The sequence below is a fragment of the Sphaerodactylus townsendi genome, linkage group LG05, assembly GCF_021028975.2.
Source record: "Sphaerodactylus townsendi isolate TG3544 linkage group LG05, MPM_Stown_v2.3, whole genome shotgun sequence".
NCBI classification, from domain to species: domain Eukaryota; kingdom Metazoa; phylum Chordata; class Lepidosauria; order Squamata; family Sphaerodactylidae; genus Sphaerodactylus; species Sphaerodactylus townsendi.
This window is the reverse complement of record NC_059429.1, coordinates 24336501-24353152: the sequence shown is the minus strand read 5'-3', so window position 1 is coordinate 24353152 and position 16652 is coordinate 24336501. Positions and strand designations below refer to the sequence as shown.

The 16652-nt window shown below is 44.8% G+C and overlaps 1 protein-coding gene across 1 annotated transcript in view; it reads left to right on the top strand.

Annotated features, from left to right (window-relative positions):
- The window catches only part of AXDND1 (axonemal dynein light chain domain containing 1), a 65869-nt gene that overhangs the window by 24176 nt on the left and 25041 nt on the right, over positions 1-16652 (top strand). The window contains exons 11-16 of the mRNA XM_048497817.1: positions 2801-2921; positions 4431-4532; positions 7062-7228; positions 10722-10800; positions 11606-11840; positions 15939-16152. Of these exons, the coding sequence (XP_048353774.1) occupies positions 2801-2921; positions 4431-4532; positions 7062-7228; positions 10722-10800; positions 11606-11840; positions 15939-16152 (918 nt within the window). The remainder of the gene's footprint in view (positions 1-2800; positions 2922-4430; positions 4533-7061; positions 7229-10721; positions 10801-11605; positions 11841-15938; positions 16153-16652) is intronic.

Genomic DNA, 16652 nt, shown 5'->3' with positions numbered 1-16652 from the left:
ATACATGAATGAGCAGAGGGCTGTAATTTATTCCTGAACAAGGTCAACATAATATCTTGGATCATTGTTATAAGTCAGTCACCAGACTCCATCAAAATTCTTTCCTGCCACTTTCCCTGCCCAAATCTGAAATGATTCTTCTGACTGAGAGGGCTTCAGCGCAAATGATTCACAGTGACTCACACAAAGGTAAAAAGAAACCCATTACATAGTTACCACATGATCTAAACTCTATCTGAAAGATTTGGGCCACTTTTGTTAGAGTTCCTCACTGGCTATAAACCTCAGGTGGCTGTCCCTCTAGATATCAAATCAAATGTAATGGGTGTGGTCTTAAACCAGCAGTATATCTATAATACATAAAAAGGAGAACATGTAACCACTACATACAGTTAAAATGGCACGTACGGTTAAAGCATTCATCAAACTAATTACAAAGTTTACAAAAACAACCATGATAAAATAATTAGGCCCCTTTATGATGAGACACTTCCCCACTTGCGACATCTGTCACCCAGCAGCAGTGGCGTAGGAGGTTAAGAGCTCGTGTATCTAATCTGGAGGAACTGGGTTTGATTCCCAGCTCTGCTGCCTGAGCTGTGGAGGCTTATCTGGGGAATTCAGATTAGCCTGTACACTCCCACACATGCCAGCTGGGTGACCTTGGGCTAGTCACAGCTTCTCAGAGCTCTCAGCCCCACCTACCTCACAGGGTGTTTGTTGTGAGGGGGGAAGGGCAAGGAGATTGTCAGCCCTTTTGAGTCTCCTGCGGGAGAGAAAGGGGGGATATAAATCCAAACTCTTCTTCTTCTTCTTCTCTTCTTCTTCCTACTGCAGGGGTGGCCAACCTATTGCACTCCACATGCTCATGTACTACAATTCCCATCAGCCCCTGCCAGCATGGCCAATTGACCACACTGGCAGGGGCTGATGAGAATTGTAGTCCATGAAAATCTGGAGCGCCATAGGTTGGCCACCCCTGCCCTACTGGCTGCGACATCTGTTACCCTGTTGATCACCAGGGTTGATTTGGTTGATCTGGCTAGCTAAGCGAGTGTCCCCTATCTCCTGTGTATCCCTCTCGAAGCTGCACACTCAATGGAAGAGGACAACCATCCCAAATAGGAGTGTACTGTTCTTCTGTCAAGAGTGTACAATAGCTGCACTCCCCTTCTAGAACTTCAAACAAGGTACCACGAGACTCCGGTTTTTACAAGCCAATGAACAAAATTTTGCCACAGCATAGGAGATATTAGGGTCCTTATCCTTGAGCAAAACTTTGGTCAATAAAATATCTGTATCTGTTGTGTGAGTTTGTGTAAACCATGTTAGCAGGGGGAAATTAGATGGTTCGTTTCCTCCGTATAAAATTCACAATGGAGAAGAATTTGTGTGATTCTTTCTATATCCCTTGTACTGTCGAGGCCATGATGTGAATCAAATGGTATATTATGAAAGCTTCCAGACAGTACAGCTGAGAGAAAGGCATCAAAGCAATCTGTAGAAAAGGGCCAACGAAATTTAGGCAGGGTGATAGAGGAGAAATAGAGAGCAGCAGAAGTACCTTCTGATGATTTTAAAGATCTATATAAGAAAGGGAAGAGTGCAATCTCAGACTGCATTTCAGTGTCACTAAGACGCTGAAAAATCAATGACTTGGCTTTACTCTGACCAAGCTCCAATAATTGTGTAGGATCCAACCCAATCAGTCTAAGCTTTTGAATTACTTAAAAGAACCAAGGTGGGTAAGGGTGCAACTGTCAGAAACTGGGGCAATAAGCAAAGCAGGTTTATATTGAATATTCAACCAATAGTTTATTGTCAATCTCCATGCCTGTTTCAACCTTAAATAACCTGACCTCTTGTCTTCAAACCACATTGGCTGTACATTTGGGAGTATTGAACAAGGTCCCGAGGAAGCTGAATAGCACTCTCTCAAATGGTGTAAAATTGTGAATAATCCCCAACTGTTCACCATAAGTGAGTTGAGCAAGGGATGTAGCCGTAGCTTTATTGGTGCTGGTATGTAACGACCTCCATGCAATCGGAAATACCTAAGGATTGTCTTTGAGCTTCCTTGAGCAGAGTGAATTACGGAACCACACTAGGTAACTTAGCAAACTGCTATACATTATGTTTGCCATTATCTTTTTTTTTGCCATCAAGTTACAGCTGACTTACGGCAACCCAGAGGGTGGTTTGTCATTTCCTGCCTCCATGGCATGACCCTGGTATTCCACTATCTTACTCCAGTAATTTTGCCTGCTCCTCACTTGCTAGGGGAATTAGTTAAGCATCAAAAGAAAAACCCAGTTACTCCCAGTTGTTCCTTTCTCTCAGCATCATGTCAAGGTAAACACCTCCAGGCATGTTGAATTGATGGAAGAGCTTGTTCAGATTGCAAACAGATAAGACTGGTATCTTTATGCATGGTGAACATCTTGTGCAGCTAGACTTCTGCCAAACCTAGCCAAAATGAAGCCTTATTAGCTCCCACAGGAACATGCACTTTATTTGCACAACAACCTTGTGAGTCTGTATATATGTGACTGGCCCCAAGGTCTCTCAGCAAGTTTCCTTGTAGAATGTGGCTTTGAACCAGGGTCTTCCAAACCCAGCTTGATATTCTAACCACCACACTACTAGGATGGGTGATGAAGAGTGATCTGTATTGAATGTCATGCAAGCAGTTAATGTAACCTTGGGTGTTCTTGTCTTCAGGTAGCTCCAAGCAGTTAATGGAACCTTGCTGAATAGAATGGTGGTGCATTATTAACGTTGCATGCTTTACTTTCTTCAGCCTTTTGGATGAATACCGTCAACTGTATGAACTGCAGAGAGCAAGACTTGAGGCCCAAATTCACCAGCTAACTGAAGAGAAAGAACTCTGGAGTGGTGCTGCATATGACCTTGCCCTCAAGGTAGCTGGAGAAAGAGGCCCAAAGTCCCCTTGCTTCTGGTAACAGAACCCTTTCCCTTTAATGGTTTGGTACTTCTACCGAAGGCCGCTTGAAATCACCATTTTGAGTGTTTTTAATTTATGACATTTGTCATTTTTGATAAATATTATATACTTTACACATTTTTGTCTTTTCATCCCTGTTAAGTGAATATAATACTTTAAATGTTGTACTTGTTATATAGAAAAGGCTGCATTCAGACATTGCTTCAAACGTTCATTCTTTAGAGACCTGCATGAACCTGGCGTGTTTTGCTCATTCACCCTTATCTCTGAAGGTAGAGGCCCTTAGACCAAGTTTCTAGGGGAGCAGGCAGGTTTGAGAATCCCTAGTCCAAGGGATTCTAATTGGATTGGGACAGCAGTGAGGATTTCAATTAACAAAGGCTAAACCAGAAAGGACTAATTACATATTGAATAGCATTGGTTCAAAGTACAGATGTTACCATTCCTGCTGAAACCCTCCAGCATTCAAAAGGCCACTCCTTCTAAGTATCTGCATATCGGACACCATGACTGAGCAACACAGTTCAAAGGTCTATCAAAGAGCCATATTGAAGACACCAAAGGAGCACACAATTAGTCTGAAAATCCTAACTTTATGGCCAGGGGTCTGAGTTGACTGGGACTTATTGACCAATCAGATTCATGGCTGGCATTGTCAGTTAATCACATACCCCTGTTATTAGCCAGGTGATCCAGCAGGCCAGAGTGAGATAAAATGGTAGGGGTTATCTGCAGGCTGAATTCTCCTCATTTGCCACTGATGACAAGACTTGTAAAATCATCTGCTAATTAATTGGAATGTGGCTCCACTATTCTCAACCTTAGAGACCTAAAAAAGGGGATCAGGATATAAACTCCCCCACGCAGCACCTGGGTTGTTGAATCAAGTGACAACCCAGTTATTTCCCACTCTTAACTTTCTCTTGTAGACCTGATGTCAGAATCAAATGTTTAAGAGAACAGGAAACTATGTTAAGGCACTTAGAGCTCCATATGGGGGATGGGGGGCAAATCTGCCAGCAGGAGCAGTGCGCAGATGTGCCCTCTCCAGGGTATTTATCCTGGCAGAAGGGCAAAACAGCCAGTGCACAGCTGCCACACCCCTTCCACTGTGTTGGGATGTGCTACTGGACATGGAGCCAGAATCCCTGCGCCATCGTAGCGGGGACGGTCTGGTGTTGTTGTTGGCTGACTTTAGTCGGCTCCCTCTCAGCCATTTGCCCCATTGCACCAGCAGATGGGACAACCACCAAAAACAGCCCATTTTTTCCCGGGAACTGATCTGTATTATCTGGTGATCAGTTGTAATTCTGGGAAATCCTCCAGCACCACCTGAAGGCTGGCAAGCCTAATTTGTACTCCAGCTCCAGCCCAGGCAGCAGATATTTTAATTGCATCTCTAACCAGCTCGCAAATACCCGATTATTCCCCCCCCCCTTCATTCCAATCTCTTTAATCATTCCAGGTGATTGACAAGAACAAGGTGATCTTGGCTCGCAGGCTATATGGTAGTGAAAAGGCCTGGATCAATGTCATGAGGCACTTCGCTATTCTTTTGACATCAGAGGTAGGTCTTTGACTCAAGAGGCTAGATCAGGGGTAGGGAACCTGCGGCTCTCCAGATGTTCAGGAACTACAATTCCCATCAGCCTCTGTCAGTATGGCCAATTGGCCATGCTGGTAGGGGCTGATGGGAATTGTAGTTCCTGAACATCTGGAGAGCCGCAGGTTCCCTACCCCTGGGCTAGATCGTATGATGTGGTGCCAGGCATTTAAAAAAAAAACCAGTTTATTCTAGAGAGGTTGGATGTGTGATTGCCTAAGAGTACCTGAATTCCATAATCTTGGGGCCAAACACATACATTACAATCGCCTCTTGCCCCCCCCCCCCCCTTTCTCCATGTTCACCACAGGTGCTTTGGCAGTTCTGTGCTTAGAGCTTAATTCTAAGGAGCCCTTTCGGTTGGGATCGTGGCATGTGCTGATAGGATGCATAAACCTCCCCCTCTGCACCACTAACCCTAACCACAATCCCAGCTTGAAATGGCCCCAGTCATTAAATAGCAGCTCCTTGGGGTTGTTTTAAGTCAGGAAAATGACATGGGCTGGGTGGAGGAGGATTAAGCCTTTTCTTCCTTCATACCACAGTCCCAATCCTCGCTCCTTGGTCTGTGTTCCCAAACACAGAACTACCAGATTCCGTTTGATTTACAGCATTCAGAATGGATATGTGGGGGACACTAGGACTTTGTATTGTATGAACTGGCACTTCAAAAGCAGTTATTCTGCTCGTGGGTTGGGATCCCAACTGGCACTTAGGAGAAAAAAGAAATCAACTCATATATTTCCCTGTGCTGATTGCGAAAAATATTGCATTACTGGTATCTTAAGCAGCATTACAGTTTTTTGACCATAATAAGTACTCTCGTGCTTGGGTAGTACTCATATATAAACTGGAAGGGAATTTTTTTCTGTTCAGCACTCTAATGAGAGGTGTTAAGGAAGCCACTGCATCAGTAGAACACATTTTCTACCAAGTGGATAGGACATTCTTGGATTTCCCTAATGGGACCCAGTCTGTTCCCATGATATGGGCAGGAGTGCCCTTATCCCTCTTTTATAATGCCACTTAGGAAAGATCAGCAAGAACCATTCAGTGGCACTGTGCCTAGGTTACTAGAAGCCATTGAGATATTCAGCAGCCTTCCATTGTACATAATCAAATTTGGCCAAGTCCAAAATAGTAGCAAAGAAGAAGAGGAGGAGTAGTCATAGTAGTTTGGATTTATATCCTTCCTTTCTCTCCTGTAAGGAGACTTAAAGGGGCTTACAATCTCCTTTCCCTCCCCCCCCCCCATAAGAAACACCCTGTGAAGTGGGTGGGGCCGAGAGAGCTCCAAAGAACTGTGACTAGCCCAAGGTCACCCAGCTGGCAAGTGTTGGAGTGCACAAGCTAATCTGGTTCACCAAATAAGCCTCCACAGCTCAAGTGGCAGAGCGGGGAATCAACCCCAGTTCTCCAGAATAGAGTGCACCTGCTCTTAACCACTATACCATGCTGGCTCTCACCGGCTTGCAAATAAGTCTTTGTTTGAAGTGTGGCTGAATTTGGTAGCAAATTTCCTTACCTCCCACCATCCCCAATTACCCTCCTCAGTTTGTGGATATTTTCCACAGGATCCAGCCTATTGTATGCTATAATCCCTAAATCGATTATCAGTGGAAGCCAACGCACGTGCATTTCTCTCAGTGGCAGCCAAGCATCATCAAATAATATGTTGCCTATCCTCCAAATTTTATTCTGGGAAATAATATTCATCAATAAAGTTAATGTATGCCAATGGCTTGTGCACATTGCAAAACCTTAGGCTAGCTCAGCATTTCCCAAACTTTTGATACTGAGGATGAGGTTTAATTTATTTTTCTGGATCAAAATTAGACTTGGATTTCTCACTGCAGTCAAAAGATATATGTTCCATTTCTCAATCTGCCTCCCTGTAAGTAGTCATTCTGAGTTACCCTGATTAATATTGTTCCCCAGCATCCCGCTCTCTCCTTTGTCCAGTCATTCAGGGCTCCTGGATGGTATCATGGTGGTACGTCTTTTCGGCTTAACATAGGCTATAGCAGGAATGTTAACTGAGACTGTGGCAGGCACAATGTTACTCCTGTGGAATGATACCACTGCTCAGATGCTGGGGATAGTGGGGAAATCAATGCTGCATCTTTTTGCCATGGGGCTAAGAGGCTGAATTAATGTTGGGCCTGGACTGGATGTAAACCAGAAACTGTAAAATGGTTTAAAGGCTGGGTCTGATGGCCTTATGCCCTGCGCTTCGTGCTCATAAGAGCAGGTGACCCAATTTCAGTGCACTCAGACAGTATTGCAGTTGTGAGTTCTTGATTGTGTGTACTACTAGGATGAGCGAAAAGTATTATTCACTTAGCAGATTTACTTAGCAAGTGTCCATTAGAGGGAAGGTTTTTTTAAAAAATATATATTGATTTTTATTGTTTAAAAGTGTAATCTCTTATGCCAACCTTTCCCCCCTCCCCGCCCCCCACCCCCAATATCTCTCTCTGACAACGTGCCCAGGATGCCAAGGATCTTTCTTGTCTGCAGCAGCTGACACAGGAGTACAGAGAATTCCTGCGCCAAATTGACGCAGAGATAAATCAAGCTGAAGACTCTAGCAGGCAGCAATTAAGTACCATTATGAATGGCATGAATAGGTGGCTCAGTTACTTCCGGGATGATTTCCTGTGAGTCTTGAATGGTCTTGTATTTCTATGGTGGCTGTGAAGTGTCTACCTAGGCCTGGCAACTGCCTGGAGAAAAAAAAAGTTCCATCCCTTCAATAGAGGCTGAATGGGATATTGACTTTCATTCCATGCAGTGCTTTAGCTCTCTATTTCCACACATGAAGCCTCTAGTATGGGGATAAAACCGATTTCTTTTAGGCCTGTCGTTATCCCTTTGTCTATTGCATTCACCTTGAGATTAGAATAGCAATGAAATTAAAAACTTGGAGAGTTTCACTATGTATAGGTCTAACCAGTGGTGGGATCCAAAAATTTTAGTAACAGGTTCCCATGGTGGTGGGATTCAAACTGTGGCGTAGCGCCAATGTGGCTGGGCGGGGCATGATGGGGCGTGGCCGGGCATTCCTGGGCGGGGCATTCCTGGGCGGGGCTGTGGCAAAGACACAGCCACTGCACTGGTCCTTGGGCGGGAAACGAATGCATGCAGGCGCAGGCTGCCACGCACGCCGGTACACCTCCTGCTAGACTGCTTCAAGTTCTGCCGCTACTGCTGATAGGAGGGGTGTAACTAAGGCAAAAATCACGTGGCAAAATCACCAATTAGTAACCCCCTCTCGGCACACACAAATAATTAGTAACCTACTCTTGGGAACCTGTGAGAACCTGCTGGATCCCACCTCTGGGTCTAACTGTATTAATGTGTAGGCTATAGTCATTCAGTTTGTTTATGGTGTTTAGTACTAAATTCAGGCAGTTCTCTTGAATTTTAAATTGTAAAACTGCTTCCAGTTTCTGGCTGTTTCCGCACGGGCGGAATACAGCGTCCCAGGGATGCTAAATACCTCCGTGAGCGAGGTATTTCGGTAACAGTGGCTTCCAACTGCTGCCGTGCGAACGGCAGCAGTTTGTCCCCTGGCTTGTCCCCTGGCTTCTGCGACGAGCTGGAAGTCAGGAGACAAGGTAGGCATTCGGTGACGGCGCCGCCTGTGTGAAGGCTGCGCCACCGCCTGCTGCCCTCCCGGGACCGTCCATGCGAACGGTTCCAGGGGGGTGTGTCGGCATTATTTATGCCGACGCATTCCCGCACCGTTGCAGTGCGGAAAGGGCCTCTGTCTTAGCTTTTTGTAATTAGCTCTGAGAGATGTTATATTCCTGAGACTAGGATAGAAGAAGAGTTTGGATTTATACCCCACTTTTTTCAACTGTCAGAAGTCTCAAAGTGGCCTACAAACTCCTTTCCTTTCTCTCCCCCACAGCAGACACTTTGTGAGGCATCTGGGGCTGAGAGAGTTCTGAGAGAACTGTGACCAGCCTAAGGTCACCCAGCAGGCTACATGTGTAGGAGTGGGGAAACAAACTTGGTTCACCAAATGAGAGTCCGCCACTTATATGGAGGAGTGGGGAAACAAACTTGGTTCTCCAGATTAGAGTCCATCTTAACTACTACATCACACTGGCACTCACCCAAGGAATATAAATATTGTTTTTCCAAATCTCGGATGCAACTCTGGTAATACTTAAATTGTATTAACAGACCTGTGCACATACATCAAGGCAGCCCAGGCTCAGAACAATGTGCTTATAAAAGGTGCTTCAGTTTCTTCCATTGTCTCTCAGGAAATAGTATCCAGCTCTATATTTCTTTATCTGGACTGCATAGCGCTGCTGAAATGATCCTGAGCCGGTTGCTGTGGTAAAATGGCTGAGATTAGACAAGTCAAAACTAAATCCTGACAAGATGGAAGTGATGCTGGTTGGAAAGGCTGAGATCGTGGACAGTTCAGTACTTCCTGTGTTGAACAGGGTTCAACTGACCCTTGCTGACTCCAGTGAAGTGTCTAGGGCAGGGGTCTTCAAACTATGGCCCTCCAGATGTTCGTGGACTACAATTCCCATCAGCCCCTGCCAGCAAGGCCAAGTGGCAGGGCTGATGGGAATTGTAGTTCATGAACATCTGGGGGGCCATAGTTTGAAGACCCCTGGTCTAGGGGTTGTGCTGGCCCAGCATTATTGCTGGAGAAGCAAATTAATGCCACTGGAAAACGTGCTTTCTTCCTTCTGCATTTAGGCCTCTTCTGTACATGCAGAATAATGGACTTTCAATCTACTTTCAATCCACTTTGCAGCTGGATTTTACTATGTGGAATAGCAAAAGCCACTTGCAAACTATTGTGAAAGTGGATTGAAAGTGCATTCTGCACGTGCAAAAGGGGCCTTTGCTCAGAGGGTAGCTCTGACCTAACTAATCTAACCATATTGGTCCATGCTACAATAACCACAAGGCCAGACAGCTGCACTGCACTCTCTACATAAGCCTGTCATTGTGAACAACCCAGAAACTGCTGCTAGTGCAGAATTCTGCAGCTTGATGGCTATTTAAACGGGTCCCCAACCTTTTTCAGCCTGTAGGCACTTTTGAAAGTCTAACTTGGCAGGGTAGGCATAGAAACAAAATGGCTTCCACAAAATGGCTGCCACAGGAGGTAGAGCCAGCCACAACAGGATTGCCACTGTTTAACTTCAGCAATATGGCGCAGATCCTTGTGTTTCAGTGGCAACTGCTGCCAAAGCAACATTTGAAAAAATCTGCACCGCCAAATCTCCAGTAGTCGATCTGAATCCTTTCTGGGCAAAAGCCCTACTTGACTCCGTCAACTTTTAAAAAACACTTGGTGGGCACCAGAAAAAGTTCCAGCAGGCACCATGGCACCCACAAGTACCAAGTTGAGGACCCCTTCACTGGAAGCTGAGTAGACAACCCCGTTAATGGAAACTGAGTGGAATGTACATTTTGCACCTATCCTTCAGGTGTTCCATTGGCTATCAATTAGGGTCAAACCGCACAATACATATTTTAGTGGGTCCAGGGCTGAGTTGCTTTCTCTGCAGCCACACAGCAGCTGTGGGGATCATTGTTTTTAAAGCTGGCAAAGACCTACTTTGTGTTGGGAGTGCAGGTTGGGAGGTAGAGGGATTCTTTGCCTTCCCTTCGCCTTGCTGTTTTCCCGAACCGAAATGGCCCTAGGAAGTTTGCCTCATTTGAGAGCTTCTCTTGCATAGAATACACAGTGTGTAGCTCCAACATTATACAATAACTCCCTCTAGGACCATTTCAGCTTGAGGAAACAGTATAGGAGGGAGGGAGGAGACCCTTTCCTCTCCACACTGCAGTCCTGATCTGAATTGGGACCCCATGGGGTTTTAGGCTAAATGATGCTTCCCAAACTTAACTGATTTCGTGGCTCTATAGGGAGGAGAAATAGAGATGGAGATCCATTCCATCCATCGATTGTGTACTTTTACGGTCTTTTGAGTTACCTGGATTTGAATTCCAAAGGTTGCTGGTTTATCATCCTATAGGAAATAGTCTAGGAACCACATGTCTAGAGGATCACTCTCTCAGTAGGCAGGTGGGGTATAAATGAAGTTATAGGAAGAAAATCAGAGAAATCCATCGGAATATCATTCCTATCTTCTTCTTTTGACCCTGCAGTGGAAAAGGAACTTACACTTCTGCAAAAGGAGCTGTCTTGTTGAATGATATCCTAGTGGACCTCAAAGACTGGGAGATGGTAAGGGCTTTTTAGTACCAAGTATAAAATACACTATATTGCAGGGGTCCCCAATCTTTTTAACCTCTGGGTGCCTTACTGACGTACTATGGTAGGTGCAACCACAAAAAGAAGGTAGAGCCAACCACACACACAGGAAGCCCAAGTGCTAATTAAAAAAATGTAACTCGCATGTAGGAGAGTGCAGCATGGGCAGCCTAGGAAGGAGGTTCCTTTGGCACTCCAGATGTTTGGCACTCCTTTGGCACTCCAATTGTTTGGCACTCCTTTGGCACTCCAATTGGCCATGCTGGCAAGGGGCTGATGGGAATTGTAGTCCATAACATCTGGAGTGCCAAAGGTTCGCCACCACTGCCCTATGCCTATTTTTCCTCAGCCAAAATGATATCTAAGCTGTTTTCCACTCACAGCAGTGCTGGAGGAAAGTCCTGTCAAGTCCCAGCTGACTTTCCATGACTCCACGGATTTTTCAAGGAAAGAGACATTCAGAGGTGGTTTGCCATTGCATGACTCTGCAGATTGACCCTGGACTTCCTTGGTGGCCCACCATTTGCACATTAGCTAGGCAGGTCTCAGCTAGTGGAGATAAATTCAGCAACAAATAGTTAAGCACTCTGAAATTGGGGAGTAAAGTAAAACAGGGATGTGTGTTGGAGAGTGAGTATGTACTTTGGTAGTCTTCACTGCATCTGCTTTCAGTCCGAAGACAAGCAGGATGTTAGTGCTCCAGAAGGTTGTGGTGTCCAGCTAGCCTTGGGAAGGATTTCAGGAGCCAACGACAGTGCTTGCTGCATTTTTCTTTCAGATACTGAACAAGCAGTTGGATCTGTATGGGGGAGATGTTCACCTGGCAAGGATACAGCCCCTGGTGAAAGCTGAAAAGCTTCAGAAAGAGTGGATGGAGCTAGGAAGGGCTGTGCTTAGCCGCCACAAGACTCTCAAGGGCGGTATGCCTCCTGAGTGGAAGCTGCTGGAGGAAATCAACGAAGACTGCAAACATCTCTGTCATCAGTATGCTATAAGGAGCGGTGGGGACAATGGTGAGACGTGATGTGGGTCATGGCAATGCTGTTAAAATGTCAGACTGCCAGCAGGGAGAATCTCATCCAATCCCCAGTCAGCCATCATAGGTGGGGGTTCAACTATGTGACACCAGTGGGGTTAGGGATCTCAACCCAACTCACATGTACGTTGGGGGACTTACCCAGTGGTGAGATCCAAAAATTTCAGTAACAGGTTCCCTTGGTGGTGGGATTCAAACAGTGGTGTTGCGCCAATGGGGCTGGGCGGGGCATGATGGGGGCGTGGCCGGACATTCTGGGGGCGGGGCATTAATAATTTCTCTGTTACTGTAAAAAAACTCTTACTGTAAAAAAAAAGTTCCTAAATTCCAACTGGTATCTTTCTGTCCATAATTTAAACTCATTATAGCAAGTCCTATCGTCTACTGCCAACAGAAACAACTACTTCTCCTCTAATTGATTGCCTGTCAAATACTTAATACTTTCAAATACTTAATTTTGTTTCTAGAAATCAAAAGAAGGATACTTTCCTTAAACAAGGAACTTTACCATATTTCTAAAACATGTTTTTAAAACAGCCCAACAGGGAGAATTATCTCCCATTTTCTACCTTCGCTAACCAGCCACATAGGAAACAACAGGACTTTAGGATTTTTGGACCTAATGGAATTTCTAATGGAAAAGCAGACCCAATTAGTAACCCCCTCTCGGCACACACAAATAATTAGTAACCCACTCTCGGGAACTGGTGAGAACCTGCTGGATCCCACCTCTGGACTTACCTTACAGACGAGTCCATAGCTCTGGGCAGTTTGGAGCACTATTAGGGAGGGGAAGGAGAACTTTCCCCCCTAACAGCCCCATTTGTCCTTTCTTTGAGCTCTGCATCTCCTTGGCCACATGATTCCAGGACATGTGGAACTCAAGGAATGGCCAAGCAGAGCCCAGTTTCCAACCATTTGCACTAGAAAAAATGGGGCAGGAATGAAAGCCAAAGCCCCTCCTTTCCCCCTCATAGCACTCTGAGCCGTACCAATGCGAGGTTTTGAAGGCGAGTCCTCCAAAGCATGTGTGACTGTGAGTCAGGTAGGGAAGAGGTCCTTGATTGACTCACAGTCATGTGTTCATTGTAACCTGCAGTGTATAGTTAGGTCCAACTTAGCCAGTCACTCTCATTCAGGCTCCTGTGTAGGGGAATGATTGTGAGGATAAAATGGCTGGAATAGGGACAACTTCACATGTTTGGACACTGACGTGCAGTATGCTTGTCTTGAAATCAGGGAAATGGGCGTGGGTGGGAGGTATTTTCTATGTATTTTACTATGATAGAGAGCTCTGCCTCATTATCTGCTGGTAACCTGCACATTTTTCTTAATCCAGTTCACTTCCTCTTCCTCCCCCCCACTTGGTGCTACTTTCAAAGGGGCAGCATGTACACATTTCGCCCCCCCCCCCCCCCGATTGAAGCAAGCAAGTTCATGCCTGCCTGCCTAGGGTCTCTGTGCGCACAGCCAGCTGTTAGGGGCCACTTGTACAAACTAATGCTTGGATAGGATTGGTGCTTCTTTTGTTTAAAAAAGGTTTCAGTTCTCATACATGCAGTTGCACCAATTGCTACCAGTTCCCCTCTCAGGACTTAAGGGAGCTTCCCTCAAAGATGGTGTATTCAGTATTGGTGAGTACGATCACACACACAAAGTCCTGAATACAATTGATCAGATGGAAATGGAAATTTCCTCAGTAAGGTACATTTTCTATTTTTTCTTCATTTCAACTTCACCTCTTGTCTGCAATTAGTTCTTCAAAGCCAGATGTTTTGATACCTGCTTTTTCATATTGTGCAGATCTGCTGTATTGAACAAATACTCACCATCAGAAACAGGGAGAAGAGAACCCCATATGTCACTCTGACTTTCTTGGAAGAAAGTCACTGCTAGGCAGATAGACTTCTCAGAAAGACTTCCTTTACAAATGAGCAAAGAAGCTTTGCCATGTAAGGCTTATTAATTGGGCACTCCTAAAGTGGTTTACTCCTAATTAGTTGAACAGGCCTTAGGCTCAGAGCATTTATCCAGCATAATCAAATGGTAAAACTGATCTTGGACAGGACCACTTGGAGGTTTGTGTGGAAATTACGTACATAAGTGTTGTCAAGATGCAACCAATTTATAGTGACCCTAACAAGGGACTTTCAGGGCAAGTGAAAATCAGAGGTGGTTTACCGTTGCCTCCTTGTGCAGAGTCTTTCTTGGTGGTCTCCCTTCCAAGTACTGACCCCACTTAGCTTCCAAGATCTGACAAGATTGGGCTATATAAGGGGTCTCCAACCTTTTTGAGCCTGTGGGCACCTTTGAAATTCTGACACAGGGCAGTGGGCACAATCAAAAAAGGGTGCTGCAGGAGACGAAACCCATCACAAAATATCAGGGAGTGAGGTAATTCTAATAGTAACATTTAAATATTTCAGACAGAAGCTATCTTTAACAGGATGGTTATTGATCTGCCCAGACAGTCAGAAGTTCTGCTGGTTAAAAGCCCCACCTAGCCTCACCCGCTTTGTACAAGCATTTGGTGGGCACCGGAAGAAGTGTTGGCGGAAACCATGTTGGGGTCCCCTGGGCCATTCCATGCCACCTTTTCCCTTGTGTAGAGATTAAATGTTGTGTTTGTGTGGAGACTTCAGATCACTTCCCAAATAAAGCATGAATCCATGTGAACAGAATAGGTTTGGAAAACAATGCCAACTGCTTATCAGTGCCAGTGTTTTCCCACTCATGCTCCTAAGTCTCCAGTTGCAATGAAGTGAGTCATGGAGCAGGACTTTCATGAGGCAGCTTTCTTTGAGGTCAAAAGTTATGGGGATGCTGAATGTGTTTCAACCAACAAGCCCAGAAGACTGGTGAAATTCTTTGGATAAAACTGAGTGACTAGATTTGGATCTCCAATGCGGTGTTTGTGGATGCTGTAGGGCCCACTAGCACCTTTTCTGGCACCTGCCAAGTGTTTCTAGGGTGAGCCCAGGTAGGGGTTTTGCTCAGCACATCTCCAGAATGACTATCAGAGTTTTGGTTGGCTGTGCAATTTTTTCTTAATTGTTGCTTTGTCATCAGCTGCCATCATGGCACAAAGATCTGCACTGTGTTACTGAAGTGAAGGTGTGACAGTCATTGTGTGGCTGGCTCTGCCTCCTGCAGCAGCCATTTTGTGGCAGCCATTTTGTTGCTCAGCCAGCTATGCTGTGTCAGGATTCCAGATGTATCTGCAGCCTCAAAAAGATTGGGGACCCCTGGATTAGATCATGGGAACTGAGAAGAGCAATAGCTATAAGATAGATAGCCTATACCAAGTGGCACTTGGGCCAAATTGTCCCGCATTGGGGACAAGGCTCCTTTAAATGGACTCCGGAAGGAGATCATGTAAGATTTCAGCCACGTATCCAGAACAGTAATATACTTTGAAGGATAAGAACTTTATAAATGTCAGGAAAATAATTCCATAACCATTAATTTGGATATGAACATATCAAGAACAAGATTGTAATCTTTCATGATACGTTGGACTAAACTGGGTGCGAATTGATTAAGCACACAGGAAGAAACTACAGCGCTCCTTCCGAAGGAGTCTAATTGGAATAGAAATACAAATAGGCATTGTTTATATTGTATTTTATGTATGATGAGAAATATAAGTGTGTAATACATTGAAGCCACTATAGCAGCATACGTGGGTCTTGTATAATTTTTTCGGTTCGGTTTTTGACACTTTCTTCAAGACGCACGTTCCCATTCATAAATTTCCAAATTTGAGTCCCACATGCCAACAGAAGAGAATTTATGGATGATCAGTATTCGTGTCAATTAGAATTGACATCAGGCCTTTCTTGAGGACAGGTGTTGCCCTCTATTTCTAGCTCTTCCAAATAGGCGTCTATGAATTCTAGTTAAGGATGATGACTTGTCTTTAATGCCTCCTTTTGAAATAGGTGACAGCAAAATGACAACTTGTAATTGCAACTCCAGGAACATTTAATCTGTCTTGTGCCATTTGTGTTAATTTCCCTTGCCCTTCTAGATCCCAACATTTTATTTCTTGTTTATTTCTGTGTTTGTTCTCCAGGAGTCACAAGGATTTTAACAAGTTTGATTAATAGTTTGGAAGACTGGGAATTCAAATTGTTAGCCAGCAAGCCAAAGTCAGAGATGCTTGAAAATGACTGGGTGAAATTTTTCCAAACTGTTACTGACTGGCTGATTCAGATGAATGATCTGTTGAAGTTTACTGGTTCCTGTGAAACTCCAGAGGACCGAAGGTTTAGAATAATTCATATCCTGTAAGTTAACATTCGTTTCAGGATTTTTGAATTTTCCCTCTCTGGAGAGCTCCCTGTTGTTTGCCTGGGCAGATATTCTCTTGTGACAGAACTTTTTTCTTCTGCGTAATACACTGAAAACTGGTATATCTGTGTCAAGAAAGTCATTTAGCAGCCATAAATTAGATGTTTGTGTTGGCCAATGTGGTGGAAAGCGCTGTCAAGGAATCCTGGAGTCCCATCCAAAACCTTAGCTTCTGAGATCTGATGATATTGAGCTAGCCTGGTTCATCCAGGCCAGGTTATGGTAGCCCATAGCTAAACTCATGAACAAATGGCATGTTTCAGTGTCATTTGGGATGCAGCATGGTGTAGTCCTTAGTGTCTTGCACTAGGATGTGAAAGACCCAAGTTTGAATCCCCATGTTGCCATAGAACCTTGGGTCAGTCAGGCACTCTTTGCCTAGCCTACCTCACAGAATAGTTGAGAGGATAAAATAGAGTAGAGGGGAACGATGCAA